Consider the following 20,306-nt stretch of genomic DNA (forward strand, 5'->3'; position numbering starts at 1 on the left):
TTATCAGGGAAGTAACAGTTACAGTTCAGGCTCAAGAACCCTCAGGATACAGTTCTTCCATCAGGAGAGCCCCTCCCCAGCTGTGCTCGAAGGCACGCCCCGTCCCTGGCCCTCAGCCCAAACGCACTCAGCTTTTTCTTTCCATGGACCAGTAAGCCCACTGTGCTGTCTCCTGCTGCCAGGTCTCTGCTGCTAGTTCTCTCCTTCCTTAGTGGTGGGTTCTTCCTCTCTGCTCTGGAATTGGCTCTCCTTTAAGGCAAAACTGACCAGTTCCTTGGTAGGCCACATTTACCCTATCACACAATCGCACCCAGTCACCTGGGTGGGAGTTACAAGACCATGGCTAGAAAGGCCACACAAAAAGTAATCCATCAGTGATGAATCCCACCACAGCAAGTTAGGCATGTTAGAATTCTTTGTGGTTACTGACCACCATGTCTGTACCCTGTTTTCTTCTATTTTTTTGTTCACCCAGCTTATTAATCCTTTTAACACTTACTTAAACTGAGATCTTGCTATGAGCCCAGGCTTTGTGCTAGACCCCAGGGGATGTATGCATACAGAGAAGAGTAAGATATTCTCCTTTCCTTTAGGGGAAACCCTGGTGGTGTAGTGGTTAAGTGCTATGGCTGCTAACCAAAAGGTTGGCAGTTCAAATCCACCAGGCGCTCCTTGGAAGAAACTCTATGGGGGAGTTCTACCCTGTCCTATAGGGTCACTATGAGTCAGAATCGACTCAAGGGCAATGGTTTTTTTCTTGCCTTAAGGAGCTCACAACTATAGGAGCAGATAGGCATGAAAATAGTTACTGTGCCACGGGTAAGTGCTCTATTGGAGATGTGGAGAAGGAGCAATAGGAGTGAAATAAAGGTGTAGGACCCCTGGTGGCGCAATGGTTAAGCTCCCAGCTGCTAACCAAAAGATCAGCGGTTCAAACCCACCAGCAATTCTGCAGGAGAAGAGACCTAGCATTGTTTCCATAAAGATTGCAGCCTCTAGGCTAACCTCTGGGGCAGTCCTCCTCTGTCCTATAGTTGGAATTTACTTGATGCTGGCTTAGTTATCTAGTGCTGCTATAACAGAAATACCACAAGTGGGTGGCTTTAACAACAGAAATTTATTCTATCACAATTGAGGAGGCTAGAAGTTTGAATTCAGGGCACCAGCTCTAGAGGAAGGCTTTCTTCTTCTGTTGGCTCTGAGGTCCTTTTCTCCTTTCAAGATCTGTGGTCCCAGCATCCCTTGGAGATCTCCATGTGTCTTGGCATCAGCCTTCCCTGGGTCTAGGAGGTTCTCAGCACAGGGACTCTGGCTCCAAAGGACACACTCCACTCCTGGCTTCTCTTTCTTGATGGTACTGAGATTCCTCTCTGCTTGCATCTCTCTCCTTTTATCTCTTGTAAGATAAAAGGTGTGACTCAAGTAAGGGCGTGACTTGAATAAGGGTGGTGACTAGGTTAAGGTTGGTGAGGAGTCACAGCCTCTAGTAAGGCAGAGACTCAAGATACATCCTGTCTTAATCCTGCCTCATTAACATAACAGACAACTCACTCCCAAATGGGACCATAACTACAGGTATAGAGGCTAGGATATACAACACATCACAAAATGGAGGATAATTACATCAGATCACAGAATGGAGGACAACCACACAATACTGGGAATCATCCCCTAGCCAAGTTGACACATTTTTTTGGAGGGGCACAATTCAATCCATAACAATGGCTCACAACAAGAAGAGTCTGCCTGGAAAAAGGAAGAAAAGCCTCTACTGAGGAGGTAGAGCTGAGGCTGTGATATAAGAATAGTGGAAGTTCACTGGGCAGATGAAGCAGGGAACAGAGTTCCAGTCAGTGGGCACAGCAGGTCTCAAGGCCTGGAGGTCTGAGAAATCACAGAATTTTCCTCTCTGAAGAGGGTGTTGGGAGGTGGCTGGGACAGAACTATCAAGTGCCATTGGAAGGAATAAGCCAGCCACTTGAGGGAGCATTGCGCACTTGTCCATCAGTGGGAGTCTATGGAGGACAGCGTCCTCAAGGAGGATTAAAGTCAGCCCTTTGGGCCCTGGAGACACTTCTCATTGCTGTTAAGCACTCACACAAAATGTTCTGACACTGTTAAAAGCCTATAAATAAATGTATCATATACTTTGGAAATGCTGGTGGTGTAGTGGTTAAGTGCTACGGCTGATAACCAAAAGGTCAGCAGTTCGAATCCACGAAGCATTCCTTGGAAACCCTATGGGGGAGTTCTGCTTTGTCCTGTAGGGTCGCCATGAGTCGGAACCAACTCGATGGCAACAGGTTTTATCATATACTTTGACCTTGGCCTAGGAACATAAGGGAAACTGAAAATGTAAATCAACTTCTAAGTTTTTTTTTATTTCAAAATTCACTCCCAAATTCAGCAAATTTCCAGTTACGTGAGAAACACATCATACAGTTTTGAAGATTTACTGCTTAAAATTCCCTTCATTAGACTCTTACCTAGCTTCTTGAGTCCTTATGGCACTGAAGTGACTCTCCCATAAACTCAGGGGGCTTACCAACTTGTTTTGCTCTAAACTGTTTTTAGTAAGCTTTTTAACTACAGAATTCACATAAAAAGCATACAGATTTTCTTCCTAACCTGTTTTTGCTTTAAACTGTTTTTAGTAAGCTTTTAAACTGCAGAATTCACGTGAAAAAAGGAAGAGTTGGAGGGAGGTTTGAGAAGAAGCAGGGGACCACGTAGGGGGCTGCAGTGACATGCGGCGAGATGATGGCCATGAGAATGGAGAGAGGTAGATGGGGATTTTCAGAAGGAAGGACTGACAGGACAGAGCACCTGGAGTGGCGATGGCTCAGCTAGGGTAGGAGAAGCCCAGGGTGAAGCCCAGAGAAAAAAGGAGTGGTTGGGGAAGAGGCGAGATTTAGTTAAATTCTGGGTAGGGTTTGAGGTGTTCGCTGGAAGTCAGTTGGAGGTGTCCACTGCTGAACTCAAGAATAGAGGTCTGGATTGGAGGCAGGGAATGAAAACTGTGCTTGTGCCTTCTTCTCTCGCAGCCTTTGCTTCAGCATGTGCCTAAGGAGGCTTTTCCAGTCCTTACATCACCAGGGGGTCTGGAGGGCAGCCTTCCTAAAGCACAGCCAGTACAGACCCCAGGGAGCCCGCCGATGGACGCGCTCTGGAGGCGGCACCTACAGAGCGGTGATTTTTGACATGGGTGGAGTTCTCATTCCTTCTCCAGGGAGAGTGGCTACAGGTGAGCTCTTCAGTCTGTTTCCCTTTCTGGGACTGGGGTGGGGGTGGGGGAGTATGGGGTAGTAAGGGGACAGAGGGGGTCCTTGGGTAGTACAAACAAATAAGGTGCTCGGCTGATGACCAGAAGGTTGGAGGTTCCAGTCCAACCAGAGGCTCCTTGGAAGAAAGGCCTGGCAATCTACTTCTGAAAAAATCAGCCGCTGAAAAAATCCTATGGAGCACGGTTCTACTCTGGCACACATGGGGTCACCATGAGTTTGAATTGACTCAACAGCAACTGGGTTTTGGGTGTAAGGGGAACAGAGAGGAACATTTGGGCAGCAGCATATGCCAGAGGGCAGTATTTTGGCTTTTGAATCAGATTCCAAGTGGTTGCATTGACTCATTTCCTCACCATTAAATTAGGGCTAATAACAGTACCTACCTCCTTGGGATTTTGTGAGAGGTAATTGCGATAATCCATGGAAAGAAAACACTTGCTTAGCACAGTAAGTACTCAGCTTATCTTAAATTCTCAATAAATGTTCAGCTGCCCCTGTTGCTGTGATTAAAGTTTAACTAGTGCAAAAGAGAAAGAAGGAAACAAAAGACTGAAAGAAGAAACTAGTCTACAGGACAAGTAGTCTATATGAACCATGGCCTCATCTACCCTGAGACCGGAAGAGCTAGATGGTGCCCAGCTACCCTTACTAACCGTTGTAATCAGGACCACCATTGATGAACCCTGATAGAATGAGAGAAAAATGTGGAACAGAACCTCAAATTTCTCAAAAAAAAAAAAAAACACCCTAAAAACCAGACCTACTGGCTGGTTAAGACTGGAGGACTCCTTGAGACTATTGCTCAGAGATACCCTTCAAACCTTGAACCAAAACTAACCCCCGAGGTCACGCTGTAGCTAAATAACAGATTGGCTCACAAAATAATGAATATCACTTGTAAGTACTGTGCTCCTTTAAAAAATCACCTATAGGAGACCAAATGGCCAGCAATTACTTTAAAACAAAGACGAGAATGTAAGGGGACAGGGAAATAAGATTAATGGAAACGGGACAACTAGAACAAAAATAATGAGAATGTTAATGCATTGCGAAGAATATAACCAACGCCACTGAACAATCTGTGTAGAAATTGTTGAATGGGGACCTAAACTGCTATGTATGTGTTTATCAAAAATGTGATAAAACTATTATTTAAAAAAAAAAAAGTTTAGCATGATGGCAGCTACCAACCACCACCTTTTCCTGGGAACTGTGCTACTTCTGAAATCTTGAATGCTGAAATCTCCTCTTTGATCGTGATCTTCCTCTCTTCTACCTCACTTCCTCCAGCCTGCTTTTGGACCTACAGGGTCGAACCTCAAGTCTCTTTGATTCTGTTCTCTTTATCAGCCACTTCCTTGTTTTACTTTTTTTCCCTACTCAATTTGGACTTTATATTCAACTTCCTTTAATTAGTTTTGGCTGCATGTATTAGAAAACCTACTGTTAACAGTGACTTAAACAGAAGTTTATTTCTCTTGCATATAAAAGCCCAGGTACGTGGTCTGAGGTTAATATATTGCTCTGTGGATCAGGGACTCATGTTCTCCCTATCTTGTGGCTCTGGTGTGAGTATGCTTTATTTCCAGTTTTACTTCATGGTCTCTGTCGGTGACTCCGGCTCCCGCCATCACATTCTTATCCCAGCCACTGGGAAGGAAAAGGGGCCAAACAGCTGTCCCCATCATTTTGACTTACTGTAGTGGCTGGCTGGCCGATTCCCCCCCACCCCCCCAATCCCCCAGATCAATCCAAGTACAAGTTTTCTCTACACCTGCCCCTGGCTGAGCAGTATTCCATTGTATGTACATACCACACTTTGTTTATCCATTCATCATTGGTGGGTGCAGGTTGTTTCCACCTTTCTGCTACTATGACCTACTCATACTGTTAATGACAAGGTAAATTGGGATATTACTGACCACAGTGCCAGGAATCTTTTAAGCACTCAATGAACATTTTGGTTGTTATTAACTTCAGAACTTCTGTGACCTCCTCCTCAGGCAGAATGCCCTGGAGAGCATGTTCCCACGTCTAGTCTAACCTTTACTAAGGCAGGTTTTGTAGTTCAAGATGGCGTGTGTTCTTGTCTCCTCTATGGGGCTCTGAGACCCTAGAAACCTGGGTGTAGGTTTTATTCACTTAGCCTTTACAGTGCCCAGTCCAGAGCTGACTGAGTCATTCAGGAAATGTTTGATAGATGGATGAATGAACAAATGAGTGATGCCTAGTTTTTTTTTGTTGTTGTTTTTTAAACTAAAACTTCTAATGTTATTTATTTCAAAGGAACCAAATTAAGCATCATTTCATAAGTGAGGACTAGAAATTAAGATCATCTCAAATTCACACACGATTATTTTTTTACATTTAAGCTAGAAGTCAGTACCTACTCACCTCTGCTGTTGTAGCACTGTCTTAGTCATCTAGTGCTGCTATAACAAAAATATCACAAGTGGATGGCTTTAACAAACAGAAGTTTATTCTCTCAGTCTAGGAGGCTAAAAGTCCGAATTCAGGGTCCCAGCTCCAGGGGAAGGCTTTCTCTCTCTGTAGGCTCTGGGGGAAGGTCCTTGTCATCAGTCTTGCCTTGGTCTAGAAGCTTCTCAGCACAGGGACCCTGGGTCCAAAAGACACACTCCTCTCCTAGTTCTTCATTCTTAGTGAGGTCCCCCTGTCTCTCTGCTCCCTTCTCTCTTTTATATCTCAATAACTGCCTCTAATCCTGCCTCATTAACATCATAGAAGTAGGATTTACAACACACAGAAAAATCACATCAGATCACAAAGTGGTGGGCAATCACACAATACTGGGAATCATGGCCTAGCCAAGTTGACACACATTTTGGGGGACATAATTCAATCCATAACAAGTACTAAAGCAGCCCATGTTGTGTGTTATTGAGTCAATTTCGACTCACAGTGACCCTATAGGACAGAGTTGAACTGACCCATAGGGTTTCGTAGGCTGAAATCTTTACAGGAGCAAATCGCCAGGTCTTTTCCTCCTGTGGAACTGCGGATAGGTTCAAACTGCCAACCTTTTGGTTAGCAGCTGAGTGCTTTAACCATTGCCCCAGGGCTCCTCAAGGCAACCATAAACCAAAAACCAAACCCATTGCCCTTGAGCTGATTACTACTCATAGCAACCCTATAGGACAGAGTAGAACTGTCCCACAGGGCTTCCAAGGAGTGGCAGTGGATTCCAACTGTCAACCTTTCGGTTAGCTGCTGCGCTCTTAACCACTGCACCACCAGGGTTCCATAGACACTACATAAACAAATGGGCATGCCTGGGTGCCAATAAAACTTTGTATTCAAAAGTAGACAGAAGGCTGGATTTGGCCCCCGGGCCATATTTTGCTGAACCTTGTCTAGCTTATACTTTTTAATATCTGTGTGGTAGTCTGTTATATGAACGTACTGTATTAGATTTAACAAGTGCTTTACTAATAGATGAGGAGCCCTGGTGGCACAGTGGTTAAAGCGCTTGGCTGCTAACCAAAAGGTTGGCAGTTTGAACCCAGCAGTCGTTCCGTGGGAGAAAGATGTGGCAGTCTGCTTTCGTAAAGATTAAAGCAAAAAACCAAACCCAGTGCCATCAAGTCGATTCTGACTTATAGCGACCCTATAGGACAGAGTAGAACTGCCCCATAGAGTTTCCAAGGAGCGCCTGGCAGATTTGAATTGCTGGCCCTTTGGTTAGCAGCTGTAGCACTTAACCACTACGCCACCAGGCTTTCCATGTAAAGATTAAAAAACAGCCTTGTGAATCCTATGGGGCAGTTCTACTCTGACTTATAGGGTTCCTATGAGTCAGAATTGACTCCACAGTAATGGGCTTGGTTTTGGGGTTTTACTAATAGATATTTAAGTTTCTAGGTTTTATTTTTTTTTTACAATCAATTCTGCACACACAGCCTTGTACATCATTTTTATTTTGTAAATATATCTGTGGAACAAATTCCTGCACGTGGAATTTCTAGGTCAAGTGTATGTGCATTTAAAATTTAGTAGAAATTGCCAAATTGCACTTCATAGAGTTTATACCCGTTTACGCTCCCATCAACAGTATACCAGAGGGAATGCTGTACCGTTTAGAGTAGTTCTAAAATTTAAAGATGTATTATTCTGTTGAGTTTTAAAAGGACTGCTAATCTCAAAGCATATATGCCAGATGATTAACACTGATTATTTTCGAAAACTGGGATTGCTTGTCATTTTACTTCTTTTTATACCTTTCTATCACACCTAAAGGCACAGATGGTTTGTGCAATCAGCTGCTAAATGAAAGTTTGGCAGTTCGAGTCCACCCAGAGACACCTCGGAAGAAAGGCCTGGCAAACCATCCATTGAAAACACTATGGAGCACAGTTCTATTGTGACACACATGGGGTCACCAGAGTTGGAGTCAACACAGTGACAAGTGGTTTGGTTTTTTTATATTGTCCAAAACCCTTTCAATGGACAGGTACTGCTTTTATAATCAGAAAAACAACAACAACAACAACAGTAAGGGCATTTTCCTTTCAGAAAAAAAGGTATATGTAAAGTGTATGATGTCTTAGATCTATAATTATGAATGGCATGTATATTTTTGCCTCCAGCAACTGTATTATTGGAAGAAAAACAACCCGCAGCCAAGTGTTCCCAGTATTACAGAAATGATGATCCATTCGGTGCCCCAGCCCTTCTTCACTGATAGAAATATACTTCTTTATTCCACAAAGACAGTATTCCCCCAAGGGAGTGTTTCAGTGTACCAGCTCCATTGCCTTAAAGGATGACTGTAGCTTACAAAAGGAAGAGCTTCTTTGGAGTATTGTCAGAAACTGGCTGATGACTTCGTTCACATCCTTACTGTGTGTCAGCACTGTGAAAAGGACCTCCTATATACTGCTATATGGATTGAATTGTGTCCCCCCCCACCGAATATGTGTTTTAAATCCTAACCCCTGTACCTGTGGTTATAATCCCACTTGAGAATGAGTTTTTTTTGTTATGTTAATGAATAGTGTGAGTGTAGGGTTGTCTTAAATCAATCTCTTTTGAGATATAAAACAGATTAAACAAGCAACCAAGCAAGCAGAGATGGGGGAGGAGAGATGCCAAGCCACGTGAAGATTGCCCAGGAGCAGAAGCTCAAAAAGGGACAAGGACCTTCCTCCAGAGCTGACAGAGAGAGAAAGGCTTCCCCTAGAGCCAGTACCCTGAATTTGGAATTCTTTTTTAAACTGTGAGAAAATAAATTTCTTTTTCTTAAAGCTCCCCACTTGATTTCTTTTTCTTAAAGCCCCCCATTTGTAGTATCCTGTTATAGCAGCACTAGATAACTAGGACATAAACTTTCTAATGAGAAACCAAGGAAGAAATCCACCATCTAGTGTCCCAAGTCATGTCAAGGTGGTAAGGACCTGAGGCTTACCAGCTACGTCCTCTCAATCACACAGCAGTGGCACTATTAGTTGGGAGGTCTAAGATTCAGATTTTGCATTTCCTGAATTTCCCAGACTTCCCAGTAGTACACACCCTGCCACCACAATGATGCCGGAGGAGCCGGGATGGTGATTCCCGAGTTCCCAAACCCCAGCCATTTCCTGAGGTATCTCACCTACTGAAGCTTCCACTTTCTGTAGAGTGGGAGGTCCAGAACCACATCCCTTCCGGAACAATTGTGAAGGCCTTGATAGCAGGTGGGGAAAATGGACCCTGGATGACATTTATGAGAGGAGAGATAACACCAGAGGCTTTCTTACAAGAATTTGGGAGACTGTGCTCTGAAATGGTGAGTAATAAGCATACCAGCATTTCCATATTACTCTTTTTGCCTTGAGAAGTGGTTGCAATATTCATCCATTAAGTTGGTTAAACTGCAAATAAAAAATAAAAAACCTATCCCCAGCTACTCAACTTTAACTACGTATATGAATAGGTAAAAACATGCTTTACTTAGCCCCGTTAGCAGATATTGTTCACCTGAGATACAGGAGCCCTCTGTATGATGGCTTTAATCAAAAAGGTTATTTCAAGCAGTAATAACATTGAGCATTTTCTCTGTGCTATGCATTGTTCTAAGTCCTTTACATATATTAACCCATGTAACCCATACAAGAAACCTACTAAAATATAGTTCAAAATATAATCTTACACCTTGAAAACATGATGCTAACTGAAAGAACCCTGTCACAAAAGACCACATAATACATGAGTCCATTTTTATGAAATGTCCAGAATAAGCAAATCTATAGAGACAGAATGAAGCTCTGGCGGCTCACGGTTGAACATGTGGCTGCTAACCAAAAGGTCAGCAGTTTGAATCCACCAGCTGTTCCCCGGAAGCCCTGTGGGACGGCTCTGCTCTGTCCTGCAGGGTCGCTGTGAGTTGGAATTGACTCTGCGGCAGTGGGTTATAGGCAGAAAGATTACTAGCTGACCGGGATGAGGTAGAAAGAAGCAAGGAGGAGTGACTGCTAATGGGTGCGGGATTTCTTTCTGAGGTGATGAAAATGTCCTCAAATTAGATAGTGGTGATGGTTGCACAACTCTGTGAATACATGAAAAACCATCAGGTTGCACAATTTAAATCAGTAAATTGTCTGGTATGTGAATTATATATCAGTAAAGCTGTTAAAAAGTATACGCAGTAGTATACTTGCCTTTGAAGTTTTCTGAATTTAAAAAACAACAACAAAAATGACCAGAAACTGAAGCTCATAATGATGATGCTGAGGCAATGTAATAGATGCTTCTGGATCATTACAAAGTAGATTTACCAATTGCCCTTGAGTTAACTCCAATTAGTGGCGACCCCATGTGTGTCAGAGTAGAACTGCGCTCCATAGGGTTTTCATTGGCTGATTTTTCAGAAATAGATCGCCAGGCCTTTCTTCTGAGTTGCCTCTGGGTAGACTTGAACCTCCAACCTTTCAGTTAGCACCCGAGTATGTTAACTGTTTGCACCACCCAGGGACTCCATAAATCAGATTACATCTGTTTAATAAGCTTTTCGAGTTCAATGTATTCTCTTACGGTGTTCTGAATTTTTTTTAGTTGGCCACCCATGAGTGTAATCACAAACTCACTTAACTGGAATATTGACATGAAAAGCTTTGTTCTCTAACATTGTAACTCTGATTCCAAGTCACTTTTAAAACCTCATCTGCAGAGTTCAGAACAAGGGTAGAGTGGGACAATTCCTTTAGGTAGCAAGCCTGGGCTCTACTACCAGGTAGTGGGAGAAAGCTAGGAAGAAGTATGTTTTTCTGTTGGTGATAAGCTATTCTTACTCTTAATGATTGCTGGGTCTCTCCCCCGACCCTCCCAACTCCTAGTCACAGACCTCCGTGCCCGTGGACTCGTTTTTCTCTCTGCTGACCAGCGAGCAAGTGGCCAAGCAGTTCCCAGTGATGACTGAAGCCATATCCCAGATTCGGGCAAAAGGCCTTCAGACGGCAGTCTTGAGCAATAATTTTTATCTTCCCAATGGGAAAAGCTTTTTGCCCTTGGACCGGAAACAGTTTGATGTGGTAAGCCTCAAGTGACCCAAAACAATTGAAGCAGGGTCTCTGCCCTTGCCTCAGAATGCAGCTTTGTATAATGCCTTTAGTGACAATTGAGAGAATGGATTTTTCATTCAGATGCTTGACTAAGTCAGGTTTAGACATAAGTCGAGAACAGGATTTGGATTTTGAAATGTCACTGTGCCCTTAGCAAGGTCAAACATTTAGGGAATTTGATGACTGTTTGTCACCTCAGGTTTAGAGACTCCCTTAAATTCTGGATTTGAACCTTTGTCTTCAAATAACACAAGCGTTCCTACCAGCCCTCACATCTTAGGGGCCCTTTGGGTGTTCCCTTTCTAAGACCATCCCTTTTGCCCTCTAATTCTGTGCGTCTGATCCCTGGACCAGCGCTGTCCAATAGAACTTCCTAGATGATGGAAATGGTCTACTGCACTGTCCAGTACAGTCACCACCAGCCCCATGTTGCTATTGGAGACTTGAAATGTGACTGTTGCATCTAAGAGAACTGAATTTTAAAATTTTATTTAATTTTTAATTCACTTAAATTTAAACACTGCATATGATTAGTGGCTACCGTGTTGGACAGCACTCTGAAAATACACTGCGTCAAGCAGTGGTCTTCTCTGGAGGATTCCCCACCTTCCGACATGAAAATGCGTCATTATCCCGGGTGAGATGGAACTTACTGACCGGTGACTGTGACTTGCTTAAGCTCCATTCATGCTTTCATTCATTCAGTCAGACAACAAGTTCTCATGAAGGGATACTGTGTTGAAGGTGACCAACATGGTCTCTGCCCTCTGGAGCTGATCATTTTTAGCCTGCTCCCATCAAATGTGGCTATAGAAATAATATCGTCATCTGGACAGGCTCAGGTTGGACCCTTCAACTAGCAGCTGCAATTTGAAAGACCTCCGAGGTTCTTTAAAACAGCAAACGTTATTCTCTGGGCTCTCTGGCATGTGCTCTTCAGTAGCTTTTCTTATGAATGTGCGCATATTAGGTCTGCAGGAGACCTGGAGTTTTGAAAACTCATATCCTCAAGCTCAAGGATTTAGGTTTTTGTTCTCTTCGGCTATAAGGAAAAAAAAAAATTTTTTTTTTGGTAGAGGTCAGGATAGTGAAACCACTCCTTTGATCTCTGCCAACATTAGAGGCTATTCTGAGCTCTTCAACAGTATGAGAGAAATCTGTTTTTTCTGAGGTAAATGTGGCTTTTTGAAAAAACAACATTTACTTGGTGCCAGACAATGCTAAGCACTTCACATTCACTTCTTATTAAATCCTCAACAACCCTGTGAAGTGAATACAAATATTAATCTCATTTTACAACTGAGAAAACAGGCTTGAAGAAGTGAGTGATCATGGCCAAGTCCCTTAGCTGGGAAGTGCCAGAACCAGCTTCAACTCACTTTTATTTCTCTCTAAACCACTGCACTGACTGACTGACTTCCCCAGTAGACTGCATGACTTGCTCCATGTTTATATCCTTCTGTCTAAGGTGTATGCTATAATTTTTGTGTTTATGACAGCAGCAGTGGTAATTCCCTCTAGATACTTCACAGCCCAGGCAGGCAGCAGGGCTCCCAAGGTCTTTCTTGGAGTCATACTGGGTCAGGAGGCCTCTTCTGTCCACCCCTTCCTCCAGAGAGAGCCGAGCTGGCGTAACTGGGAAACCTCTCACCAAATACCTGCGAGTCATGGTAGCCTGTGGAATACATCCAGGAGAATTAATAACTCAAGGGTTGTACATTTCATCAACAGAGCCCTTTTCTGACTCTTTGTATGTGTTGGGAGGTACTTTGGTTTGACTCCAGGGAGCGGCGTGTTCCTTGCACCTTGGACCATTCCCGTGTGTGTTTGTGCCTTAATTGGACCAGTGAGATTAAAGCAAGGTTTTTATCTCTGACAACACTGCAGCATGACCCAGGGGTTGTAAAGGTGCAGAGGCCAAGGCGACTTTCACAGAGGTTTTTACCAAGTGGGTCTGGGCGGGACATGGGTGGCAGGTGAGCACGCTGAGATGCAGCCAAGGACGTCAGGCTGTGTCCGTGATGTTCGCCATCACACAGCCTCCCTCACACTGACCTTGAGAAGGAGGCTTCCCTCTACCTTCCTGGAACAGATCCTTGATGAACTAAAACCATTTTTATCTAATCTATATTTGGACAAACACTGGCCTTGTCCCTACAGTTCCTAGTTTGACACAAAGGTAATAGAAGCTTTGAACAGGTTCAGGCCATCATGTGCAAAATAGAGCCGAAAGAGAAGCCCAGGAATCTTACCAAATTTAAAATCTTAAGAGCTTTTTCACTTCCCCGAAACGCAATTCACCTTGTGAGAGGGCCTGAGCCTGCTTATTGGGACTTGGTCCATGCCCCCGAGTTCACGGCTCGGTCTCAACTGTCTCAGTCCGTACCACGTATTACACTCACTGGTTTCTGAAATGCCCCCTGCTTCTCTGCTGCCTACTGATGATGTTTTTCTTAGAGGAAGCTTCTTTCTCTTCATGTAGCTCACTCTGGTCCTTTGCAGTCAAGGAAGAGTGAGTAGAGAGGTGGATATCTACTTACCTGAGAGGCCAGGTCTGGCACAGCCCACAAGGCAAGTGTGGACTGGGGGCCCTCAGGTTTGTCCTTGGTCTTGCAGACCTTGGGTTGTTTCAAGATTGAGTCAGAGGTTTGGTTCTGTTCTCAGAGCAGACCAGACAGATAGGTTCTAGACCTGTATAGCGATCTGAGGCCCACCCTATAGGAAGTAGTGTAAAAGGGGATGTCTGGGGTGGCGGTGAGGGATTGCTGGATCATAGATAACCCGCCACCGAGACATATACACACCTGAAGCAGGGTCATCAGGACACAGGAGGCCCTTAGCACAAAAGGAACAATGTCTTTGCTGGTGACAGTCTCTTACGTGTCAGCCATCTCATGGGATTTGTCTGTCTAAATTGAGTATGTTTTTTTTTTTTTTTAACCTCTGAAATATAGACATTAGGGTCATGTTTATTTTGTAACAGTAAATAGTGCCTTCTTTCTGAAAACATGGTGAAATATTTCCCATAAAGCTGAAATGTACAGCTTTCCTCTTGCTCTGTGCAGCCACAATATCTAATGTTAGCAACATGCTCGGTCAATTTAGAACTCACCCGAGTTTCACTTAAGCCTCGCAGCAACCACCAAGATAGGTAGCACAGCTAATATTAGTCCCATTTCACTGACGACAAAACTGAGATACCTTGTGGCTCTGCTGCTTGCTTGCACAAGACCATGGTATCTGAAGCAGAACTTTGGTTTCCTGAGTCTTCCCCCAGGTTGGAACCCAGTGTTCCAAAATCACTCAACTCCATGAGGCACACTTTGGAGTTACTTCTTATAACAAATCTCAACTGTCCTCCTGTGTTTCTTTCAAAAAACTGTACCAGCGTGTGTGTGGGAGGGCCGCCTTTGAGGGACGTTCACCTCTTGTTCCTGTCACTCCTGCAGGTCGTGGAGTCATGCGTGGAGGGGGTCTGTAAGCCTGACCCCAGGCTGTATAAGCTGTGCTTGGAGCGGCTTGGCGTGCAGCCCTCCGCGTCCATCTTTCTTGACGATCTTGGACAGAATCTAAAAGCGGCAGCCAGGCTCGGTATTCACACCGTGAAGGTAATAATTGCTACAAGAGTTGTCCAACACTCACCATTTATTGAAGCCTGCCGTGTGCTTACTACTGTCAGCGTTTCCATGAGTCCTTTTACATTCGTAGCTGTGGTTGTCTGCCATAGTCTTCCTGCACGCTGCCTTAGTCTTCTTGTTTTTCATTAGTTGTGAAATCTATGTAACTAGCAGCTTGTATTTTCAATGGGAGGCAGGAGAGAACAAACACATGGAAAGAAAGTCATTTGAGAAGAGAGATAAGCCGGGGGTGAAGGGCAGGGCTAAGATACTGTCCTGGTGATGCTGCTCTGGTTGGGAAGCCAGCAGCTCCCAGCCACACAGGCCGCCCAGAGTCATGGCTGTCAGGGGGTGGTCTTGGTCCAGTTTTGGCATTTGGGTTTTCATTATTGAGCTGACAGATCGACAGGATGGAGTGGATAAGGTGACTCAATCTTCTGTCCTCTTAGTACGAGTGAGTATTGTAGACTTTCAACTGGCCTTCTTCCAGCAGATAGAAAGTTTAATGTGGTTAGGAATTAAATGGGAATTGGAAACTCATTAGCCGAACATTCTTGTTCAGAGAACTGACTTCTTGGCCATTTCCCTTTAGAAGTACCCTCCTAGTGAACAGAAGGGAGGAGAGTCAGGGTTGACCGGTGGTTCATGTTCAATATTCTCTTTCAAACCAGGTTGATGACCCAGAAACTGCAGTCGAGGAATTAGAAACTCTTTTGGGTTTTACATTGAGAGTGGTTGCTCCAAACACTTGTCTGGTGAGAAAGACAATGGAAATTCCAAAAGATTCCTTGGAAAAGTATCTCAAAGGCTTACTGGGGACCCAAACTACAGGTATTTAAGTTTTTATATTTTGGTAACTCTTTCCAAGGCTAGGCTTCCAGTCTGGTTCTCATTTTCAAACTCCAGTAGAATATGCCCGAAACAGAGAGGCAATGTGGTGGAAAATTTGCGTGTTTCTAATTTCTGAGACGACAGCCTGTTTTGTGAAGGTGACATAAAAGTCACATGGCTTTAAAATGTGACAACCTGTCTCCATCCTTTCGAAGGGCCCGTTCTCATTTTTTACATGGCATCCTACCTGGTGATAAAGTTTTGCCTGGCCCACTTTATCTTTGAAAAAGATTGTTATTTAAGGACCTTCACGTCATGCTGTTTTCCAGTGACTGGATTGTGGGCGGTGCCTCTACAAAATGGAGGTGGACCAACTCGACAAACCCTCACTGCTCTCCTGCCCTTCTGACTAAGTTAAAGACATCTGTGTCCAGAGTCCAGTCTTGGAGTGAAGCAGAGGGTTAGTTGAGTCTGCAGCAGCCAGGATATTTCTGCCAGGGAGCCACTGAACTCAGCTGAGTGGGGTGGGGAATCGCCTCTCATGAAAGCAGCGTTGGCTCCCAAGGAGGGCCCCTGCGTAGCTCCTTTCAGCTGTCACGTCAGTGCCAGGCGGGCCTGGCCACGCATGGGCTCAGGGGCGGACAAGGGCACTTTTCATCCTCCGCTTAAAGCATTCCATTGGGCAGGATGGGTTGCCATAGCTGAGCTCGTGGTTGATACACACAACTGAAAAGCTTTTCTTCGCAGAGCAGGAGTTGGCAAGGAGGATAGAATTAGACACCCGCCCACAGTGAGGACCTGCTGTGGTGTCAATCGCGTGGCCTCAGCTGCACTGCAGCAGCTGTGACTTGGCCTGAGATGGGGCCGGGTGCCCAGGACTCAGCCACTCTGGTACCCAGGGAAGAGGAGCTCTTTCTTCTTCTAGCGCATCCCACATTGGGACATTCTGCATCCCCAGTGCAGCAGCACTCGTTAGAAAGAAGGGATGTCTGCCCGGTTCTGTCCTCCAGGTCTGCTTTTAGTTTCATTTCCAAACTTGCAGGTCCACTGGAACTCCTCCAGTTCAATCATGGACAGTCAAACCTGACTTACTACATCAGGCTGGCCAACCACCAGCTGGTTCTGAGGAAGAAACCCCCAGGGAAACTCCTTCCTTTGGCCCATGCCATAGAAAGGGAATTCAGGTAAGTTCTTAGGGCTGGGAACAAACTCAGTGCCCACCTGGCATCCCCAGTAACAACCTCAGCACCTGAGCAGACAGCTGAAACCAAAAAAAATCAAATCTGTTGCCATTGAGTCAATTTCAACTTACAGTGGCCCTACAGGACAGAGTAGAACTGCTGCCGCATAGTGTTTCCAAGGCTGTAATCTTTACGGAAGCAGACCGCCACATCTCTCTCCCACAGAGCGGCTGGGGGATTTGAACTACTGACCTTTTAGTTAGCAGCCAGCAGCTGAGCACTTAACCACTGTGCTACTAGTGCTTCTGAGTGGACAAGTTAGCACTCCATAAAAATGCCTCAAAACATTAAAAAATACACTGATGACTCTCAGAGTTATTTCCCATAAGAACATGTGACCTAATTTTGTTCAGAAGTTTTTCTCCTTTCTATGGACTAGACTAGACTTTTTTGGAACCTCTAGGTGAAAAAGTCAAAATTGAGATACACTTTAGTCTTAAAATCAATATATTAGCCAGCTATTGATGAAAAGTGCTTGGCTGCTAAACAAAAGGTTAAATATTAAAAAAAAAAAAAAATTTTTTTTTTTTTTTAAATATTAGAGACCTTAAAAATGTAAAGCCACCACTCTGTTTGTAAACTCTCTCTAACTACTTCCAAAAATACTGAGGAGTTCTGGAATATTAAATGACATTCATAAAACCCAGGAATGCACAGAATTTCCATTTTAGTAGAGGCATTGAATGTGCATTTGAAAATGAAACATAACGTGGCTTATAAAAATGCCAAACGTAAATTTGAACAACTGTTCTGGAAGACAGTAGGACATAACTTATTAAAAGCCTCAACATATACATACCTTTAGACCTAGTAATTCCATTTCTTGGTTACCAACCTTAAAAACAAATAACTCTAAATAGGGAAAAAAAGCATCATGCGTTAACATGCTCACCACAGCATAGTTTATAATAATAACAAATTGGGACCACCCTAAAGGTACAATAATAGGGAAATGAACCCATCGCTGTGGCCAGGAGGATGCACTATTCAGACTGGTCACATACCTGCGTCTTGTGTTCATCCTTAAAGCTGGGATTGAGTTAACCTCATTTAAACCATGTGGACTGACAGTGGAGGAGGGCTGTTTTTCAAAGGAAAGTCAAGATGTTACTATCAGAACATGAAGAGGGGAAAGGACACAGACAGGCAATAACAGTAGCCAATTACGGGTAGTAAGACTCTGGCCCATGGGTAGTTATTTTTTCATTAATTTTTCCCCCTTAAATGTTTGATAGAATTCACCAGTAAAACCATCTGAGCCTGGAGTTTTCCTTGGGAGAAGTTTTTGTGCTTATGAATTCAGTTTCTTTAATTGTTGTTGAGAGGCGCAGTCGAGTCAGTTCCAACTCATAGCGACCCTATGTACAACAGAATGAAACACTGCCTGATCCTGTGCCATCCTCACAATTGTTGTTAATGCTTGAACCCATTGTTGCAGCCACTGTGTCAGTCCATCTTGTTGAGAGTCTTCCTCTTTTTCACTGATCCTCTACTTTACCAAGCATGATGTCCTTCTCCAGGGACTGGTGCCTCCTGATAACATGTCCACGGTATGTGAGATGAAGTCTCGCCATCCTCACTTCTAATGAGCATTCTGGCTGTACTCCTTTGGAGACAGATTTGTTTGTTCTTCTGCCAGTCCATGGTATATTCAATATTCTTCAGCAACAGCACAATTCAAAGGCATCAATACTTCTTTGGTCCTCTTTATTCATTGCCCAGTTTTCACACGCACATGAGGCAATTGGAAACACCATGGCTTGGGTCAGGTGCACCTTAGTCCTCAAAGTGACATCGTTGCTTTTTTAACACTTTAAAGAGGTCTTTTGCAGCAGATTTGCCCAATGTGATGTGTTGTCTGATTTGACTACTGCTTCTATGAGCATTGATTTTTTTTTTTCTATGAGCATTGATTGTGGATCCAAATAAAATGAAATCCTTGACAACTTCAATCTTTTCTCCATTTATTATGATGTTGCTTATTGGTCCTGTTGTGAGGATTTTTGTTTTCTTTATGTTGAGGCGTAACCCATACTGAAGGCTGTGGTCTTTGATCTTCATCAGTAAGTGCTTCAAGTCCTCTTCACTTTCTGCAAATAAGGTGGTGTGATCTGCATAATGCAGGTTGCTAATGAGTCTTCCTCTAATCCTGATGCCCCGTTCTTGTTCTTCTTCTATAGTCTAGCTTCTCAAATTATTTGCTCAGCATATGATTGAATAAGTATGGTGAAAGGATACAACCCTGATGCACACCTTTCTTGACTTTAAACTATGCAGTATCCCCTTGTTCTGTTTGAATGACTGCCTCTTGGTCTATATACAGGTTCCTCATGAGCACAGTGAAGTGTTCTAGAATTCCCATTCTTCGCAATTTTATCCATAATTTGTTATGATTCACACAGTCGAATGCCTTTGCATAGTCGATAAAATATCTTTCTGGTAATCTCTGCTTTCAGCCAAAATCCATATGACGTCAGCAATGATATCTCTCATTCCACGTCCTCTTCTAAATCTGGCTTGAACTTCTGGCCGTTCCCTGTTGATGTACTGCTGCAACCGTATGATCTTCAGCAAAATTTTACTTGTGTGTGATATTAATGATATTGTTCAATAATTGCCACAGTCTGTTGGATTACCTTTCTTTGGAATGTGTACAAACACGAATCTCTTCCAGTTGGTTGGCCAGGTAGCTGTCTCCCAAATTTCAGTAGATGAGTAAGTACCTCCAGAGCAGCATGCATTTGTTGAAACATCTCAATTGGCATTCTGTCAATTCCTGGAGCCTTGTTTTTCACCAGTGTCTTCAGTGCAGCTTGGACTCCTTCCTTCAATACCATTGGTTCTTGATTATATGCTACCTCCTGAAATGGCTGAACGTTGACCAGTTCTTTTTGGTACAGTGACTGTGTATTCCTTCCATCTTCTTTTGATGTTTCCTGTATCATTCAGTATTTTGCCTATAGAATCCTTCAGTATTGCATCTCGAAGCTTGAATTCTTTCTTCAGTTCTTTTAGCTTGAGAAATGCCCAGTGTGTTCTTCCCTTTTTGATTTTCTAAGTAGGTCTTTGTACATTTTATTATAATACTTTACTTTTTCTTCTCGAGCCGCCCTTTGAAATCTTCTGTTCAGCTCTTTTGCTTCATCATTTGTTCCATTCATTTTGGCTACTCTGCATTCAATAGCAAGTTTCAGAGTCTCACTTGACATCCATTTTGGTCTTTTCCTTCTTTCCTGTCTTTTTAATGACCTCTTGCTTTCTTCACATAAGATATCCTTGATGTCATCCACAACTCTTCTGGTCTTCAGTCATTCTGGTGTTCAATGCAAACCTATTCTTGAGATGGTCTCTAAATTCAGGTGGGATATACCCAACGTCATACTTTGGCTCTTGTGGACTTGTTCTAATTGTCTTTAACTTCAGCTTGCAAATGAGCAACTGATGGTCTGTTCCACAATCAGCCCCTGGCCTTATTCTGATGATATTGAGCTTTTCAATCATCTCTTTCCACACATATAATTGATTTGATTCCTGTGTATTCCATCTGGGGAGGTCCATATGTGTAATCGCTGTTCATGTTGTTGAAAAAAGTATTTGCGAAGAATAGGTCATTGGTCTTGCAAAAGTCTATCTTGTGATACCTGGCATCACTTCTATCACCAAGGCCATATTTTCCAACTACCAATCCTTCTTTGTTTTCAACTTTTGCATTCCAGTTGCCAGTAATTATCAATGTGTCTTGACTGCATGTTTTATCAATTACAGACTGCAGAAGTTGGT

General features: G+C 43.5%; 1 protein-coding gene across 1 annotated transcript in view; it reads left to right on the forward strand.

Annotated features, from left to right (window-relative positions):
* Positions 1-20,306, forward strand: part of ACAD10 (acyl-CoA dehydrogenase family member 10) — a 53,576-nt gene that overhangs the window by 2,079 nt on the left and 31,191 nt on the right. Inside the window, 6 exon segments of the mRNA XM_049865525.1 lie at positions 3,045-3,244; positions 8,918-9,066; positions 10,613-10,807; positions 14,287-14,445; positions 15,126-15,285; positions 16,328-16,469. Coding sequence (XP_049721482.1) covers positions 3,058-3,244; positions 8,918-9,066; positions 10,613-10,807; positions 14,287-14,445; positions 15,126-15,285; positions 16,328-16,469 — 992 coding nt within the window. The 5' untranslated portion in view covers positions 3,045-3,057.

The sequence above is a fragment of the Elephas maximus genome, chromosome 22 (genome assembly GCF_024166365.1).
Source record: "Elephas maximus indicus isolate mEleMax1 chromosome 22, mEleMax1 primary haplotype, whole genome shotgun sequence".
NCBI lineage: Eukaryota > Metazoa > Chordata > Mammalia > Proboscidea > Elephantidae > Elephas > Elephas maximus.